This window comes from Platalea leucorodia (genome assembly GCF_965183815.1).
Source record: "Platalea leucorodia genome assembly, chromosome: 18".
Lineage (NCBI taxonomy): Eukaryota > Metazoa > Chordata > Aves > Pelecaniformes > Threskiornithidae > Platalea > Platalea leucorodia.
The window spans coordinates 9340622-9358364 of NC_138840.1; the positions used below are offsets into that span (position 1 = coordinate 9340622).

At 67.5% G+C, this 17743-nt stretch overlaps 2 protein-coding genes across 5 annotated transcripts; one reads left to right on the forward strand and one right to left on the reverse strand.

Moving 5' to 3' along the window:
• Positions 1-2739: 2739 nt before the first annotated feature.
• On the reverse strand, positions 2740-6266 carry PAFAH2 (platelet activating factor acetylhydrolase 2; the record flags this gene model as incomplete). Its single annotated transcript, XM_082329613.1, has 10 exons — positions 2740-2834; positions 3059-3207; positions 3327-3497; positions 3612-3703; positions 4121-4234; positions 5042-5156; positions 5331-5399; positions 5558-5654; positions 5867-6017; positions 6177-6266. The coding sequence occupies 10 exons, from the start codon at positions 6264-6266 to the stop codon at positions 2740-2742; spliced, it is 1143 nt and encodes a 380-aa protein (XP_082185739.1).
• A 3100-nt stretch (positions 6267-9366) lies between these two features.
• EXTL1 (exostosin like glycosyltransferase 1) lies at positions 9367-17224 on the forward strand. Of its 4 annotated transcripts, XM_082329597.1 has the most exons (12): positions 9367-9731; positions 9935-11220; positions 14351-14444; positions 14520-14627; positions 15045-15164; positions 15243-15375; positions 15455-15573; positions 15933-16028; positions 16130-16216; positions 16416-16576; positions 16651-16822; positions 16904-17224. In XM_082329597.1, the coding sequence occupies exons 2-12, from the start codon at positions 10286-10288 to the stop codon at positions 17087-17089; spliced, it is 2211 nt and encodes a 736-aa protein (XP_082185723.1). In that variant the 5' UTR covers positions 9367-9731; positions 9935-10285; the 3' UTR covers positions 17090-17224. The 4 variants fall into 4 exon arrangements, with proteins under 4 accessions (XP_082185723.1, XP_082185722.1, XP_082185721.1 ...); XM_082329596.1 differs by having other exon boundaries at positions 14351-14627; XM_082329595.1 differs by having other exon boundaries at positions 16651-17224.
• Positions 17225-17743: the final 519 nt, after the last annotated feature.

Genomic DNA, 17743 nt, shown 5'->3' on the forward strand with positions numbered 1-17743 from the left:
CCTCCGCATTGCAAGGACACGGCAACCCAGAGCCGGTGCCGGCGGGCTGCGGTGGCAGATGGCACACCAGGCTAAGCCTTAACTCCTGCTGTGTGCCAGAAAACCCGCCAGCGTGGCACAGGCAAGCCCGGAGCCGCCCGGGCCACCCCAAATACCGGAGGGCTCTCCCCTCCGGCCGCTGGCGCGGGCGGGTGGCAGGGAACGATGCTCTGTCCCTGCCCGTGGCTGGCCTGGGAAACGCTGGCCCTGGCAGAGCTGTCCCAGCTCCTTTCTTCCCGACCTCTCAGGCCCAGCAAAGCAATCCAAGCAAGCTGGGATGTGTGGAAAACACCCTCCTCGCCTGCTACGCCGGGGATTTGTGCTGCATCTTTCATGCACGCTGCCTCCGGCCTCGAGGCTGGAGCATGTAATGGGGCTCTGGAGGAAAGTGCTGCTTGCAAGGGGAGCCTGACTGAAGAGATGGCCCCGGGCCGGATTTTAAAGCAGATGCAGCGAGTCAATGAGGGAGGAAAATGCTCGGAGAGGGCTCCTGCACCACCACATCCCGCAGAGAGCAGAGAGGGGCCGATGGAGCAGAGGAAAGAGGGTGTCTGCCCTGCCCGAGTGACCCCGGGGCTCTTCTGAACTCTCCTCTTCTGGCGGGGTTTTCCTCCAGAGGCACAAAGGCAACCGGGAACAGAAGGTGCAGGAACCGGCTGCGGAGCGGGGAGCAGCCCCCGGGCGGGATGCAGGGCCGGGCAGAAGGACATTTGCCTGCTTCCTCTCGTCCCCAGCCCCACGGGCACCGGGGATGGGAATAAGCAGCTTTCTGTGAACCGAAGGGTTAACGAATGTCAGAGCCACCCTCTGAGGTCAGTGGGTTTCTGCCACCCCCTTCCCGAAAGCCTTTACATACGTCTTGCAGAATTTATAGCCTGCCTCAGCTGTGCCGCGCCGGAGCCACGACCAGGCTGCTCGCCCGTAGCTGCCAGCGCAGATCCCCAGCCGTGCTAATTCGAGGAGGAAAATGGGATTTGATTTCTGCACCAGTCACTGTCTCTCACTGTTAAAACGGGACCTGACGGGCTCTGCCCCCCCGGCTCAGCCACACCATTCATCGCATACATCGACCTTGAACGTGTGTCCCCCCCCTCAGCATCGCAACCGAGCGGTCCTGAGGCTCGGTTCCCACACCCCAGCCTGCTCCCAGTGCTAGAGATGGTGTTTTAGGTGTAAAACAATTAAAAAAACCCAAGTATCTGGAAGGCTCAAAAGCACCGGGGTCTTGCGGTCCCGTTCACGTCAGTCCTTTGTGTCACTGGAGAGCGGAGGAGACGTTGAGAGATGTCCTCCCTGCTGCTGCAGAGCGCTGCGCCGTCCCCCCGAGGCCATCCCGGAGCGTCCTCAGCCCGAGGACCCGCGCTCGACTAAGGGGGGCCGGGGGCCACCAGCGAGGCGAGGACGTGGCCGTCACGGCGACACAAACAATTCGGGCACTGGAGGAGCGAGATGCTGCTTTTCCGTTCCCTTTTCTTCCCCTGGGAGAAGGGCTTTGCTGGCGCCCGCTAACCCGCTGTCGCTGGGTGAGGAATAGCACGTGCCGCCCAAACCCCGTCTCCTCCGGCCTCGGCGCCCCAGGAAATCCTGCCTCCGCGCGGCACCGGGCGCTGTCGTCTGCAGCAGCTTCTCTCCGCGATGGCAGGAGGTGAAGCAAAGCCAGGGCTGCCGCTGCCGTCCCCCAGCAGGAATCCCGCGCCGACGGCGGGGACAATGCAAAAGCAGATGGTGTGCCAGGAGCCCGGACCTTCCCAGCAGCTGCCGAGGCGGCGCGTCCAGGGCCGCCTGCCGCCTCTCCGGCCGCGGTGCCAGCGAGGACCCTGGGGAGGGTCTCCGGTGGGGTAAATCCGTGCAGCTCCTCTGGCTTCAGCCCTGCTTCGGGATGGCTGAGGGTCAGACCCCCCTTAAAAAGCACCCCTTGCTCCAACGTCTCTTGTGTTACCCAGGAATGTGCTGTAGGTACTTCCACAGTGCCTTATTCCCACCGCCAACACGGGCCTGTTTGCAGCAGTGTTGCTCTTCATGCTGCAAAACCAGGCTGGGCTCTTTTCCTTCCATCCCCGGGGCTGATCTCAGTCCCCATTTCACATTCCTGTGCTGCTGGGGTGCTCAGAGATACTTCCAGCCCTCCCCTTTTTCTTTTTTCCCCCAGATTTTAGGTGTGGAATCAGCAATCTGGCCAGTTTTCCAGGACGACGATACGATTTTCATTACCTTTGCGCTTGGAGCCCTGCTGCTGCATCTCTTTGCGCTGGTTCTTCTGGCCGTGGCTGAACTACCCCCAGCCCACGGCGAACAATCCCCTGCCTGCTCCTGCCAGATGTGCCACAGCTGCAGCAGATCCAGCCAGGCCCAGCGCGGGAGCGATGCCCACCTGCCCGCTGCGTGCAAGAAGGGCCTCACCTCGGGCCCAAGCGAAGCCAACTCAGTCTTTGTCCCCGAGGATTTTATTCCCTTAGCCCCCCAGCCCTCACTGCAGGCAGCAGCCACTGCAGGCAGCAGCCACTGCAGGCAGCGCTTGGGCAGGCAGGGCTCTCCTGGCGCGCTCGGGCAGCACCCCGGCCACCAGACATCTTATGAGCGTGGTCCCCAGGTCCTGCTCTCCCCGTGGGTCCCCCTGCCCTTGGGAGGCTGGCTCCTGCACGGCTCATTTCAGACAAGAAGCAGCCGCTTTCCCGCTCCCACCGGCGACCTCGGAGCAGGCTACAGGTTGGAGCGGCAGAACGGCGCTTCTGGAACCACCGAGTCTCCGACGCCTTCGAGGAGGTTGTCCCATCGATCGAACTCCTCTTCCAGGTCTGCACGGGGCAGAGATGGTGCCGGGGTTAGCACAGCCATTATCAGCCCGGCTCCGGGCATGAAGGAGGAGCAGCCACCGGACCCCTTTGCTTTGTGCAGCGGGATGGGAAGCACCAAAGCCAAGCCCCGGGAGGCAGCGGCTGCCCCGCAGCCCCCTGCAAGCGGGGGAGCTCTCGCGCTCCCCCGAGCCCCCGGCCAAGGCGCCCTCCGCCCCGCGCCGTACCGAGATGCCTTTGCAGGAAGGCCAGAGCCGCCCGGCTGGTGATGTCCAGAGCCTTGTAGGGGTCGAGGGTCCCCCTCACGCCCAAGATGCGGCTGATGAGATTCCCAGTGAGAAAGGTGAAGTCGGTCTGGCTCCGGTGCACGGATCCCCTGGGACAGGGAAGGGATCTGCTTCAGTGGGAGCTGGGGAGGGGTCCTCCGGCTGGGACACAGCTCGTAGGTGCTCCCAGGAGGGTACCGGCGGGTGGGTGCCCCAGCCCCTGGCTCACAGGATGGTTATAATCTTCGTCTGGCTGTTTCTGGAGCTCAGCCTCTTCATTTTGGCAACGCTTTCTGGCGTCTGGAACTTCTCGGTGTTGATGAAGAGCACGGGCTTGAGCACCTCCGAGTACAGCACGTTCTCCAGGGGGAACATCCAGGCGTCGAGAGCCACCGCGCACCTGCAGCGGGACGGACGCCCGGCACTGCTGCCCACGCCGCGGCTTCCCTTCCCACCGGGATGAGCCGCGTGTCGCCGGAGCTTCCCGCAGCTCCTCGGCCCTGCCGCGGCTCACCTGAAGCCGGGCTCTTTCACCAAGGCCAGCACTGCTGTCACCCCGCCGAAGGAATGGCCCACGATGGCGACTTTGGTCAGATCAACGCTGTCCTGCAAAAAGGAGAAGGCTGAGGAGCCTGTGCCCAAACCTCGCTGCAGAAGGTCCCTGATTAGGGAAGAAAACACCGAGGGAAGATCAGCAAAGCCCCACTGCTCTGCCCTCTGCAAGGGATGCCGTGTCCCGTTTTCACCGCCGGTGCAATGCGACCCGGCTTCCCCGGCACGCATGGAGGAGAAAAAGGAGGAGAGGCACCAAGAAGCCGAGACGTGGAAGGCTGTGCCTCCGCAAAGCCCCTGCTTGTCCCAGAGGAAAAGTGTCACAGAACAAGGACTGATGCTGCCAGCAAAGGGCAGCCGGACCCCCCATCAGCCAAACGATCCCCCTGGCTGGTCCTTCGGCACAGACAGACCCCGATACCTTCAGGACAGACAGACCCCGATACCTTCAGGACAGACAGACCCTGATACCTTCAGCACAGAGAGATCAAAGTCCTGGTGAAGGACGTTCGGGACAGATTTACCACTGCTGATGTCCTTGAAGAGCCGGAGCGCTCGCACACATTCCTCCGCTCTCTGATGAACCTGGGAGCGAGAGTTGCCCCTTCCCTGGTTAACCCCACTCCCAACCCCGCAGGTTTGGGGCCAGATCCTCCCCCGACGTCCCCCCGGCTCGTCCCTCTAAAACCGCAGCACTCGGATGCAACCTTTCCCTCTATTTATAATTTATTTCTCATTCACCCTCAACATTCAGGCTCATGGCTTCATCTTTATATGAAAACTGTTGCCCTTGTTTGTGCAACACATCGTGAGGCAACGCATACCTAAAAATAAGAGGCTGGGAGGTGATTTAAGACTGCCAAAAGCACCTCCAACCACTACGTTTCCTAGAGAGCTTTTCTACGACAAATCTCGACTCGATGTTGTCCTTTTAAACGAGGCAGAAAGGAGCAGGGGGAGCCTGGCTCAGCAGGAACCCTTCCTGCTCCCCAGCAAGCAGCTGGCCCGGGGTAATCACGGAGAGACAAAAATCAGAGCGTGAAGAAACCCGGCAGCCGGTCCGGAGCCTCGCCAGCCCGTGGCGCTGGGCTGGGCAGAAAGCCCGTCTCTGCCTGCAGTGCAGGTGACGTTAAGCATCCAGGGACACGGCAAAGCCCAGCCCGGCTCCTGCTGGGCTCAGCTGGAGCCAGACAGAGAAACCCCATGAACCGGAGATAAACCGGTTGCACAGATTTTTCTCAGCTTGCAAGGAGAAGGCGCAGCCCCGGCATCACGGCGGTACACGTTTGGGAAGGGCAGGAGATGAAGGCCCCAGGCGCGGGGAGCCAGCTCGGCTTGCAGGAGGGATCTGACGCCTCCCGGGTGCCCACCCTTAACCCCCCACCCTGGTACCTGCTTGTTTCGGAAATAAAACTCCTTCTGCCCTTGGGGCACCCGTCGGTAGGGGATCCACTCCTCCCTCCCAGCCTCCGCCGTGCAGAAATACGTCAGGCAGGCAGAATGGTCCCTGCGGCGGCAGGAGGGCAGGCAGCGCGTCGCGGGGGCACCGGCAGCTCCCCGGGGCACGATGCCCCGCCAGCCCCGTCCTGCCCGGCTGGCGGACGGGGAGCCGCGTCGGAGGCGCCGGCGGGATCGCTTGCCCCTCACGGCTGCCAAACTCGGCGGGGACGGGGGCACCCACCTGTGCTCCAGCGCCGCCACCGCGAAGCCCCAGGATGCCAGCTCCGAGCAGACCGAGGAGTACAGGGTGCTGCCAGGGAGCCGGGGGGAGCGGGGTCAGGGCTGCCCCGCCAGCGCAAGGCAGGTCCGAGCGGCGCCCCGGGGGGCCCAGGACACCCCGGTCCCCGTCCTGGCTCCAGCCCTGAGCAGGGGCTCAGCACCCCCAGTCTCGCTCGGGGACCGTCCTACCGAAAGGCTCCCAGGCCGTGGGAGAAGATGATGAGTGGGTACCCGCTGCTGCAGGGCTTGAAAGGCCCGTTCCAGCTCACCGGCACTCTGCAGGAGCCTGCGGGGAAGGGAAACCCCCAGGAAAAGGTGGGAGACAGCACCGGGACACTGCTGCTGCAGCGGGTCCCTGCTCGGCGCCATCCCTGCCACCCAGCTCCCCTGAGCACAGATGGGACGGGCTTGGTGTCCCCGAACCCCGCTAAGGGAGCGGATGCCCAGGGGACGGGGGAGCACCCGGGATGGGGGACGGGGTGCTGGCCACCCCCTTACCAACGGCGACGCCAAGCAGGGGTGCGCACCAGCGCCGGCTGCGGTGGGCGAAGTCGGCCAGCCCGCCGCAGTACTCGTAGCGTGGGATCCAGAGCGGCCGCTCGGCCCCTGCCCGGGGCAGGCAGGGGTAGAAGAGGCGGAGGAAGAGCCCCTGCAGGAGAGAGGGGAACGGGGGACACGGCGGGGACAGCACGGAGCAGCGGTGGCCGTGTCCTCGGTGAGCTCAGCCTTTGCAAATCCCAGCTGGCTGCAGCCACCCTGCTGGGCATGGAAGCCTGTCCCCGTCCCCATCCCTGTCCCCGTCCCGTACCTGCCGTGTGTGGCCCACCATGACGTCCGTGCAGCCCACGAGGTGAGGTCCCTTCCCCAGGGGCAGCGCCAGCGACTGCGTCCCCCCCATGCTGCCGCGGCCAAGCCTAGGCAGAGGCATGGCGTCAGGGTCCGTTCCCGTCCGGGGGACCCCGACTCCATCCCTCCTCCTCCCCCCACCCCTCTCCCGTTGCCCCGACCCCAGGCATCCCCCCCAGCACCGCGCCAGCAATCGCACCTGCAGCAAGAGGAGAAACCAGGCACCCAATTCCCACCCCACCGAATTCCCACGCACGAAGACCCTCGGGGCTGCTCAGGGATGAACCCCCCGGTTCCTCTCCCGGGCGCTGCGGTGGGGCTGACGGGGCGGTGGGGCTCAGCAGGACCTGCCCCACGGCTCGCCTGCTGCGGGGCAGCGTCCCCGACCCCCCTGCGCCCCGGGGTGCCGAGGGCTGGGGATGGCCGCACGCCGCAGAGCTGGGGGCAGAGGCGATGTGCGAGCAAGGGGTCAGCGCGGGGCTGACGTGGCCGCCGGCCAGCCCCGGGCGCCCACGGGAGCCACTGAAGACACGGGGGGACAGAGCCCCGCACCCCCCGTGCAGAACTACAGCTCCCGGGGCTGCGGAACCACAACTCCCAGCATGGCCCTGGCCTGGGACCGCACCTCCCAGTATGCGCTGGGTCCCCGGACTACACCTCCCAGTATCCCCAGCTGAACTACAGATCCCAGTGCTCCCAGAGCCCTCCCCGCAGCCCCCAGTGCTCCCCCCAGCGCTCCCAGTTACCATCGCAGCTCCCAATCCTTCCCCCAGCTCCCAGTGCCCCCCAGCTCCACCCTCAGCTCCCCGTGCTCCCCAAGAGCTCCCAGTGCCCCCCCCAGCTCCCCCTGCGGCTCCCAGTGCCCCCCCCCCCGCAGCTCCCAGGGCTTCCCCAGCTCCCAGTTTCCCTCTGTGCCCCCCAGCTCCCAGCACCCAGTATCTCCCATTCTCCCCCTCCCCAGTCCCCCCCGCATTCACCAGTGCACCGGGTCACAGCTCCCAGCACGCACCAGTGTGCCCTGCACTACAGCTCCCAGTGCCACCCCTGCACGTGGACTACAGCTCCCAGTAGCCACCAGTACAGGACACAGCTCCCAGTGCCCCCAGTGCAACATCACAGCTCCCAGTGCCACCAATGCAAAATCACAGCTCCCAGTACCACCAATGCAAGATGCAGCTCCCAGCCCCACCAGGGCAAAACCACAGCTCCCAGTGTCACCAATGCAAGATGCAGCTCCCAGCCCCACCAGGGCAAAACCACAGCTCCCAGTGTCACCAATGCAAGATGCAGCTCCCAGCCCCACCAGGGCAAAACCACAGCTCCCAGTGTCACCAATGCAAGATGCAGCTCCCAGCCCCACCAGGGCAAAACCACAGCTCCCAGTGTCACCAATGCAAGATGCAGCTCCCAGCCCCACCAGGGCAAAACCACAGCTCCCAGTGTCACCATTGCAGCTGCGGCCCCTCCGTGGGGGGCCGTGCCCATGGGCAGCACCCTGACCCCGGGGCTGCCCTGTCCCTGTCTGCACCCCAGCCGGGCTCCTGCCCCCCGGGGCTGGGGACTGTCCCCGTGTCCCCCCCGAGCCCCAGCAGTGCCCCAGGGCCCCGCTGCCCGTCCCCACCTCCCCGTCCTTCGGTTAATCCGCTTTCTGCAGCTAAGGCGGCTCGGGCCCGCGGTGATCCCCTCCGCGGCCGGGGATTAACTCCCCGCGGGGCCGAGCCGGCCGGGCCCGGCAAGTCAACATCCAAAGATTTGGTAAAAACCGTCCCTACCCAGCTGCTGCGCACACGGGCCCGTGCCGGCTCCCCAGCGCGGTCCCGCGGGTGCATGGGGAAACTGAGGCACGGGGTGGGCCCCGGGGCCGTCACTCGGTGTGCGTCCCCTGGGTCCCACCCGGCTGCCGGGGCAGGGAGAGGGGGACCCCAGCCCATACCCACCAGCACGGCCACCCTGGGGTGCCCGGCGCCTTCTCCCCCGGGGCTGGCGGCACCCTGACCTGTGCCGGGCACCCATCCAGCCCGGAGGCTGGCCCACCTGCGGGCTGAGGCCGGCCAGGTTGTTACACCCACGGATGGGATCCCCCGCCCCGTCGCGTCCCGGCTTGCCCGGCCGGCGGGGCAGGCGGGGGGCGGCTGGCGCGGCCGGGGATGCCGGGGCGGGGCGGGAGAGGCGAGCCCGGACCTGCCGCCGCCGCCCGCTCCCGCCCACGCCGGGCTCCTCGGGGGCGGCCGGGAGGGAGGGCGGCCCCCGCAGCCCGGCCCCGGCTTCGCGCCGTGCTCCCGTGCGCGGAGGGGTCTGGAGCCGGGTTTGGCTTAGGCAGGAGCCGTCAGGCTGCAGAAGGGCTGGTCCCTCCCGCCCCGCGCTGTGACCGCGGGTGTCCCCGCAGCGTGGGGCTGTCACGGGTGGAGGCGGCCCCAGCCGTGTTTCTGTCCGCTCCCTGCTCCCCATCGCTGCCCCGTCGTGGCCCCGTTGCTTCCCTGTAGCTGCCCCGTCCCTTCGGGGGTCCCCCTCGGGGCTCCCCGGCACCGGACGCCCCCAGAGCAGGGAGGCGAGTGGTGACACGGGACGTGGGACGCCCCTCGCGTGGGGTCCCACAGCGGGCGGGCGGGCGGCGCAGGGACCCTGCGGAGCCCCTGTCCCCCCCCCCCCCGGCCACCCCACCCCGGGCGCGCGGGGAACCCCCGGCCAGCGGCCAATGGGAAGGCGCCGCAGGGGGGGGCTCCGCGGGGCGTGGCCGCCGGCCGGCTCGGGCCACGCCCACGGGGGCGCGGATGGCCAATGGGAGGCGGGTGGGCGGGGCCAAGGGGCGAGGGTGGTGAGGGTGGGAACGCGGGGTGACAGCGGCGGGCGGGGGCCGCGGCCGGGGAGGGACCGGGGGCACCGGCGCTGGGCGGGGGGGGGACGGACAGACGGACAGGGGACAGCCAGCCCCGGGGAGGGGGGGACGGACGGACAGGGGACAGCCAGCCCCGGGGGACGGACGGACAGGGGGACAGTCAGCCCCGGGAGGGGGGACGGACAGGGGACAACCAGCCCCGGGGGGAGGGGACGGACAGACGGACAGGGGACAGCCAGCCGCGGGCGGGGGGGCGGACAGACGGACAGGGGACAGCCAGCCGCGGGCGGGGGGGACAGGCGGCCTGACACGGCGACAGGCAGCCACGAGGGGTGCAGGCAGCCGGGGTGTTGCACAGGCAGCCGGGGGGGGACACGGGGACAGACAGCCCAAGGCAGGGACAGACGGACAAGGTGACAAGGGGGGGACAACCCCCCCCAGCCAGGCGCGCCCCGGAGCGGGGCTGCGCGGAGCCTCCCGCAGCGGCAGCGGCTCCTCCGCGCCCCGGGAGCGCTGCGCCGCGGGCGGGGAGGGCCCGGGCAGGGCGGCACGGCGGCTGCTCCGGCGGCTGCTCCGCCGCCTGCCCCGGCCGGGGATGCGGCCCGGGGCCGCGGGGAGCCGCGCGTCGAGGCGGCGGGGCGCGGCGGCCCGAAAGCCCCCCGGAGCTGCGCGTCCCCGAAGGTAACGCGGGGGGAGCGGGCTTGGCGGCGGGGCGGGAGCAGGTTGGCGAGAGACGGGGGCTCCGGGGGCAGCGGGGGGTTTATTCCCAGGAGGGGTTTGGGGAAGCGGGGTCCCGCTGCGGGGACGCGGGGAGCCGCTGGCGGTGACGGGGCTGGCGGCGGCAGGACGGCGACAGCGACGGCGTGACCTCTCCCCTTCTCCAGGGATTTGAAGCTGGGCCAAGCGGCGATGGAATTGTCATTGTCGCGGCACGGGGGCCCAGCGAAGAAGTAAACGCTGCGCCGGAGGGCAGGGAGCGGGACGCCGCTGCACCGAGCTCTGCTCCGCAGCCGGAGAGAGGGACGGCCCCGAAAAGCCAGCGCAGCCCTGGTCGGAGGGGGCAGCAAGAGGACCGCGGGGTTCACCCACGCTCCTGCGGGCTGCAAGGGCCACGGGACAATCCCTGGGGACTGGGAGCCACCCCACCGCCCACCTGGGGTTCGGGACGTCGGCCTTTCGCCCGGACTCTGGTGCCCGTCCGAGCCCGATGAGGAGCCGGGGCCGTGCATGAACCTATGCAGACCAGGAAGAAATACATTTTCCTGACTTTCCTTGCCTCTTGGCTCCTGCTTTTCTTCTTTGGAGGAGACCAGCTGCGCCGTTTCGCTTTCTTTTCCGGGAGGAAAGCCGAAGCCCGGAGGAACTGGCCCCGCTGGACGGATCGGTCCCTCCTCAAAAGCTTTGCGGACCCCGAGGAGCTCCAGAGCGATGGGGACCCCTCGCTGCCATCGCCCCGGGCACGGCGGGCGGCGTGGCTGAGCGTCTACAAGAACAGCAGATGCCGGATGGAAACCTGCTTTGACTTCTCCAGGTGCGAGAAGCACGGCTTCAAAGTCTTCACCTACCCCCGGGAGAGGGACCAGCCCCTCTCGGAGAGTTACAGCAAAATCCTCACCTCCATCGAGCGCTCGCGCTACTACACCCCGAACCCCGAGGAAGCCTGCCTCTTCATCCTCAGCATCGACACGCTGGACCGCGACCATCTCTCGGGTCAATACGTCCGTAACGTCGATGAGAAAATCCGCGGCTTCCCGCTCTGGAACAGCGGCCGTAACCACCTCATCTTCAACCTCTACTCGGGCACCTGGCCCAATTACACCGAGGACCTGGGCTTCGATATCGGCCAGGCCATCCTGGCCAAAGCCAGCTTCTACACCGAGAACTTCAGGCCCGGCTTCGACATCTCCATCCCTCTCTTCTCCAAGGACCACCCGCAGCGCGGCGGGGAGAGGGGGTGGTTGTATCAGGACTCGGTCCGTCTGAAAAAGAAATACTTGTTGGTGTTCAAGGGGAAGCGGTACCTGACCGGCATCGGCTCCAGCACCAGGAACGCGTTGCACCACATCCACAACGGGAAGGACATCGTCTCCCTCACCACCTGCAAGCACGGCAAGGACTGGGAGAAGCACAAGGACACGCGCTGCGACAAGGACAACGTCGACTACGAAAAGTGAGTCAGAGACGGGGTGGGAAGGGGGGCCTGGTGGGGGGAACACCCCGCAAATGCTCCTGCCCCTCTGCGGGGTGCAGCCGTGCCCGTCTGCGGTGGCCGGGCCTCCCGGCGTGGGGAGGGCGGAAAGCTTTGGGCTCTCCCGAAAGAGATGAGGGTTTCATTTCCATAGTGGGGAGCGAGGCGCTGGTTGTTCAGGGCTTTCCTGTTCTGTATTAAAGTTCGAGTAATCTGGCGAGAGCGGCTCTTATCTGCAATCGCCGCGGCTGCCTCTAATACGATTTCCCTTTTTCCTAACGCTGATGAATGATGCTTTTCTTCTCCCCCCTCCTGCCCTCCCCTAACATAAATGTTTATCTTGGAGATGAGCCCAAGCATCCCCCCCCCACTGGCTCCGCTAAAAATCCCGCAAAACTGGTGGGATTGGGCATCCCGGCGTGGGCGGCCCCGAGCTCACCCGGACGTGGTGGGGTGGGGGGTCCCCCGTGTCCCCCCTCACAAATGGGGGTGGTGGCAGCAGTGTGGGATGGACCTTAGCAGAAAAACTGGGGGGGAAGAAGTTCTGTGAGTTTGGGGGGCTCCATGCTGCGGGGACGCACGCCGGCTCCTCGCCTCCCTGTCCCGCTGCTTGTGACCATCACCAGCTGCCCGCTCCAGCGCCGGTAAGCACAGACCCCGTCCCGCCGGCGATGGGCAGGTCCCCGTCCCCCTGCCTGGGGACACCCCGCAGCCACCCAGCCAGAGAGCAGATGGGGAGAGGCCACGTTGGGCATCATCCTCAAAGCGTCTTAGGAGGTGCCGGGAGGTAAAAGTGGAGCTCGGGTGCTGCGGGCGCTGGGATTAACCAAGGCTTTGGGGTGGCTCAGGCACCGCGTGGCCCTGTCCGATGGGTGCCACCGGCCCGGCAGGGTCAGCCCCTGCGGCGGAGCCTTTTTGGGGATGGGGCATCGCAGGACCGTGGGAGATGCTGCGGGCTGGCGGGGCAGGGGGCCCAAGGTCAGCCCCGTGCTGTGCAGAGGGGCCGTGGGATGGGAAATCCCCCTCCCGCCAGCCCAGGTAATCCCCTAATGCTGTTTGCAAGTACAGGGAGATTTGCACCTCGCCCAGGACGGCTTTAGGCAGCAGATAGGCAGGGAACACGTGGCGCAGGGCAGCGCGCTCGTGCGTGACCCCAAGCCTCCGCCATCCTGCTCGTCCCCATAGGACCCCCGGGCAAAAAGCTGTCGACGCCTCCATGGCGCCAGGCCAGCTCTGCCAGCCTCACGTGGGGGGTTTATGCCCTCCTGCCCCAGGAGAAGATGTCCCCAGACCCGGGGCTGGGACAGTGGCAGAGTGGCGATGGGGACAGGCCAGCGGGGAGGGGACACACCACGGTTGGCAAAGCGAGACCCCAGCTGCCCCATTCGCCTGGTGCATTGGGGACGTCCCCGTTTGCTCGGGGCGGCGGAGGGCAGCACGGGGAGCAGAGGAAGGCCTTGCTGGGGGCTCCATCACCCTCCTCGCACCCGGAAGGCTGCCTGGAACAAACCGGTTCTGTGCCCGGATAAAGGGCGGCTTGTAGCAGCACTGTGGTCCGGCCCCGCTGCGGGCTGCTCCAGGTTTAAAGCAAGCGGGTTGGGAAAGGCTCTCTGGAGCCAACAGGTCCCCCGGCGGCACCGTGCCTGGCCAGAGCCATGGAGGGGCCGGGCGGAGGGAGCGCGGCGGGCGGCCGTCCCGGCTCCTAACAAAACAAGGAAGCCCTGACGGCGTGATTACCCGGAAACCGCAGCGCGTCAGGAGCAAAGTATTTCCATCGGGAGGTTTTGGCCCCGCAGCCCGGCCGGCGCCAGCCTCCCCACGACGGCTGCCTGCGAGGGGAGGCTGCCCGCGGCTGCTCTGCCTCCCGGGACGCATCCTGCTGCCCGCCCAGCCCGGCAGTGGCAACGGCCCCGCAGAGGCGCTGGTGGTCATGGCCGGGCTGGGGTCCCGGAGGAGCGGGTGGCAGCGGGGCTGCCCCGAGGGCGAGCGCCGGCAGCGTCTGGCCCCGGGGATGTGGCCGTCGTTGCTGTGGCTTCATGGGGGGTCCGGGCCCTGCCTGAGCCGCCCGCGCCCCTCCGGCGGGTCGCTCAGCCAGGAGCTGCGGTGTCCACGGGGCAGGGTGCGCTCGTGGGGTTTTTGGCATCCATTGGAGACGGTGGGGTGGTTCATCCGGAGGCAGGCTTTGATCATAAAACTTTGTGCCTTGGGGCTGATTTCCTACATCCCGGGGCGCTGGGATGCTCCAGGGTGCTTCAGCACCCATGGAGGGGACACGTCCTCAACCCCCAGGTTGGCACCAGCCCCACATCCCCACCGCAGGGGGACCCTTCCCCTGGGGACCAGCACATTTCAAGCAGCCCTTTGGCCTCGCAGCCCCCCCCAGCTGGACCACGCGCGTCCCCCCCGGCCCGTCCAGGACCCGGCTGCCCCATCCCTCCCTCCTCATGGGCAGGAACAGACGGGGTCTGTCCCGACCTAATGTCAATATTGGATTTTCCGGCGCGGTCGCAGGGACCCGGCAGCGGATGCGCCTCTCCCCACCGGCCGCACAGAAGGGGCTTTCATAGCCCCATGGCGCGAGCCTGGCCCGGGGGGGGCACACTGCCTGCACCCCTGCGGGCAGCCGATCTCTGCCCCTGCCGAAACGCTGCCAGGGCAGGCAGGGCCGGTCCTGCCCAGCAAGTCTGGGCACGGCAGAGGAGTCGTCCCAGTTTCGGGCTCAGGGCTTCGGGCGCTGGCTTTGCCTGGCGTTTCATTACAGGCAGGTGGAGGGAGCTGGGTAACACCATGGAAAGCCAAGCGCTGCCTGGGCACCGGGGTCCCATCCTGACCCCCCTCTTTGAGCTGAATTTGGTTCCTGACTCTGCCACACGTTCCCTTTCTGACCGTGGACATGTCCCTCCATCACCCAGGGCATCTCTGCTCCACCAGCCCCGCGGAGCCGGGGTTGTTCAGAGCCAAAACCAGCCCTGATCAATCCTAACGCTGCCCTGGGCTGGCCCCGTGCCCCCCGGGAGGGATGCTCAGCCTTGCCGGGTGCCAGCGAGACCCCCCGGGATGGTCACGGTTGGGAGGGGGCTGTGCCTGACCCCCACCCCATCTCCCATGCCAGGTTCGACTACCAGGAGCTGCTGCACAACTCCACCTTCTGCATCGTGCCCCGGGGCAGGCGCCTGGGCTCCTTCCGCTTTCTGGAGGCACTGCAGGTACGGGGCGGCGGGGGGGGACCCCGCGCCGGGGGCCGGGGGCTCTGTCCCAGCCCGTGTGGGGTCCCGCCGCAGGCCGCCTGCATCCCCGTGCTGCTGAGCGACGGCTGGGAGCTGCCCTTCGCTGAGGCCATCGACTGGGGCAAAGCTGCTGTCGTGGGCAATGAGAGGCTGCTGCTGCAGGTACCACGGCCGCATCCTGCCCCATGCCGGACACAAGGGACCCGCCCATAGTGACACCAGCGGTGGTGGACCCCCAGTCAAGCTTGGGGGTGAAACCCCCGCAGCCGAGCCTGGCAGCCCTCCCGTGGGTGGATGCAGGGGGGTCTCATCCAGCCCGGAGCAGGGGATCCCATCCCAGCCGCAGCCCTGGGGCATCGTCCATCTCGGAGGGGTGCTGAGCGCCTCCACAAACCCAGAGCCCTGGGGGGTCCTGGGCCAGATCCCGCTCCAGGGAGAGGCGGTGGCAGAGCCGCAGCGGGGTGGTGGCACAGCATCCTCAGGCACGGGGTGTCCCCCGGGACGGCACGGAGGCAAGGCAACCCCGCCGGGGGGCTGGGGGGGCCGAGGTGCGAGACCAGCTCCCCCCCGCCGCCACAGATCCCCTCCGCCGTCCGCTGCATCCACCCCGAGCGCGTGCTGGCTTTCCAGCAGCAGACGCAGGTCCTGTGGGACGCGTACTTCTCCTCCGTCGACAAGATCGTGCACACCACGCTGGAGGTGAGCCCCCCGCCCCGGACCCCCCAGCCCCCAGGGTCACAGCCGGGGTGCTGAGAGCATCCCTCCGGCCTCTGGCAGATCATCAAGGACCGGCTGCTCCCACACCGCTCCCGCTCCCGCTTCCTCTGGAACACGCTGCCCGGGGGGCTCCTGGCCCTGCCTGGCTTCTCCACCCACCTCGGGGACTTTCCTTTCTACTACCTGCAACACGGTAGGACCCCGCCTGCCCTGGCTGAGCACGGCAAACTCAGTGCATGCCACAACGCCTATCCTCTCCCTGCCTTTTTCAGGCTCCAGCCCCTCCGAGAAGTTCACGGCTCTCATCCGGGCCATCTCACCGTCCGGCTCCCTCTCCCAGCCCATCCTCAGGCTCATCCAGGCCGTCTCCGCGTCCCAGTACTGCGCCCAGGTGCTGAGCCCCGCACCGCTCGGTGCAGCTCCCGGGGGGGCAGCGGGAGGGATGGGGCAGGGTCCCGCGGGCTGGGAAGGGCAAAGGGGGGGTTGGGGGTGGGAGGGGGTGGCTGACAGTGTCACGCTTGGGTGGGCAGAGCTGTCCCCCAGCCCGCTGGGACGGAGGTGGGACCACCTGCAGGTTTATCGTGGTCCAGACCACCGTGAGATGGTTTTGGGGTGAGCTGGGTTGGAGCAGGTCCCGCTGCGGTGCTGGGGGGGCTCGGCCTTGGCCCCCTGCGAACACTGATGCACCAACACACCCCAACGGGTCAGCCCGGCCAAAAACCCCCAGACACGCTGGTCCTCCCCCTGCAGATCCTGGTGCTGTGGAGCTGTGAGAAGCCACCGCCGCCGAGTGGGAAATGGCCCCAGACCACCGTGCCTCTGACCATCATCCAGGGCAGGAGGAAGGTGAGAGGAGCCGGGATGCAGGCAGAGAGTTGGGACACGGGCAGGGAGCCGGGGCACCCACCCCATGGCACATCCCAACCTGTCTTTCACCCCCGCTGTAGCTCAGCGACCGCTTCTTCCCCTACACGGCCATCCAGACGGACGCCGTGCTGAGCCTGGACGAGCACACCAGCCTCTCGACCAGCGAGGTGAGGCCGTGGGTGCCGCGGTCCCCAGCTCCGTGGCGCTGGGGCAAGCCCCATGCCAAGCCAGGAAGGATGCTCAGTGGTCACTGCGGGGCTGGCAGGGAGCGGTGCCGCTGTCCCCGCGCCCAGGGCACACCGCCGGGGGAAGCCCCCTCCCGCAGGTCCCCGCAGCCCGGTGACACTGTCCCCCATTCCGTCCCAGGTGGACTTTGCCTTCGTGGTGTGGCGCAGCTTCCCCGAGCGCATCGTGGGCTTCCCCACGCAGAGCCACTTCTGGGACGCCGAGCAGCGGCGCTGGGGCTACACCTCCAGGTGGACCAACGAGCTCTCCATCGTCCTCACCGCCGCCGCCTTCTACCACAGGTACCCGGCCGGGGAGGGGCCGGCGGGGCGGGGGGCTCGGCCGCATCCTGCCCCCCACCCTGCTCCCTCCCCAGGTACTACCACAGCCTCTTCACGGAGTACCTGCCGGCGGGGCTGCGGGAGCTGGTGGACGGCCTGGCCGCCTGCGAGGACATCCTGATGAACGTCCTCGTGGCCGCCGTCACCAAGCTGCCGCCCATCAAGGTCACGCAGCGGAAGCAGCACAAGGAGGCCGTGCCCCAGCAGGTAGGGTGCGAGGGGGGGGATGTGGGGACCCCCCCAGCCAGGGAGCGGAGCCCCTCACCCCTGCGCTCCCCTCCTGCCAAGGTGAAGGGCACGGCAGGGGTGGCCGGCGGCCGGCGTTTCTCCCAGCAGCAGGACTGCCTCAACCAGTTGGCGGACTGGTTTGGCTACATGCCCCTCGTGTCCTCCCAGCTGCGCCTCGACCCCGTCCTCTTCAAGGACCAGGTCTCCGTCCTGCGCAAGAAATACCCACGCTTGGAGAAACCCTGAGGGTTGCTGGGGATCGGGGCTGGGGCCGGCCCCGGGCGCCCCATTCCTGCTGCACGGAGCCCTCCCAGGGCAGGCGGTGGCTGCTGATGGGGTTTTACTCGTTATTGGGTTTTACCAGTACAATAAAGGAGGGTGGAGAGGCAGAGTCCGGCCCGTGGCTGTGGGATGTGGGGAGCACCAGGAGCACCGGCAGCTTGGTGCACCGGTGTTTCTGCCGTCGGCGGCCGCCCAGGCACCCTGGGAATAACCCGTGTGGCACCCGGCCGCGCGCAGCCCCCCCAGCCCGTGGGGAGGGCGAGTCCTTTGGCTTCCCGAGGGCAAACAGAGGAGCGATAAGAGGTGAGAGCGGGGCGGGTGCTCCCTCCCCCCGGCTGGGATGGGTCCCCCCGCAGCCCCCGGGCACCCCAGCACCCCATTGCCTCGCAGCGCTCCCCAAAGGAGGGAAAGGGGACGTTTCAGCTGCCTTTCCACCCAGCTGAATAGAAATAGGGGAAATTACAGCTCTGGCCTCCAACAGCTGCTCTCCTCCGGCCGCCGCAGCCGTGGGTCCGTCCTTGCTGCCTTCGCTCCTAGCAGACACCCGAGATAACGCCCCGGCGCCACCAGAGCCAACATCCTCCCCTGCACGCACCCAGCCCTTTGCTCCTCTTTATT

What these genes read in the sequence shown, in the direction of transcription:
- EXTL1 (XM_082329594.1), top strand. Translation starts at nt 10,286, where the DNA reads ATGCAGACCAGGAAGAAATACATTTTCCTGACTTTCCTTGCCTCTTGG. An exon ending in TCGTGCACACCACGCTGGAG is followed by an intron (nt 15,165 to 15,242) that starts GTGAGCCCCCCG and finishes GGCCTCTGGCAG; the next exon opens with ATCATCAAGGACCGGCTGCT. An exon ending in CCAGCCTCTCGACCAGCGAG is followed by an intron (nt 16,217 to 16,415) that starts GTGAGGCCGTGG and finishes ATTCCGTCCCAG; the next exon opens with GTGGACTTTGCCTTCGTGGT.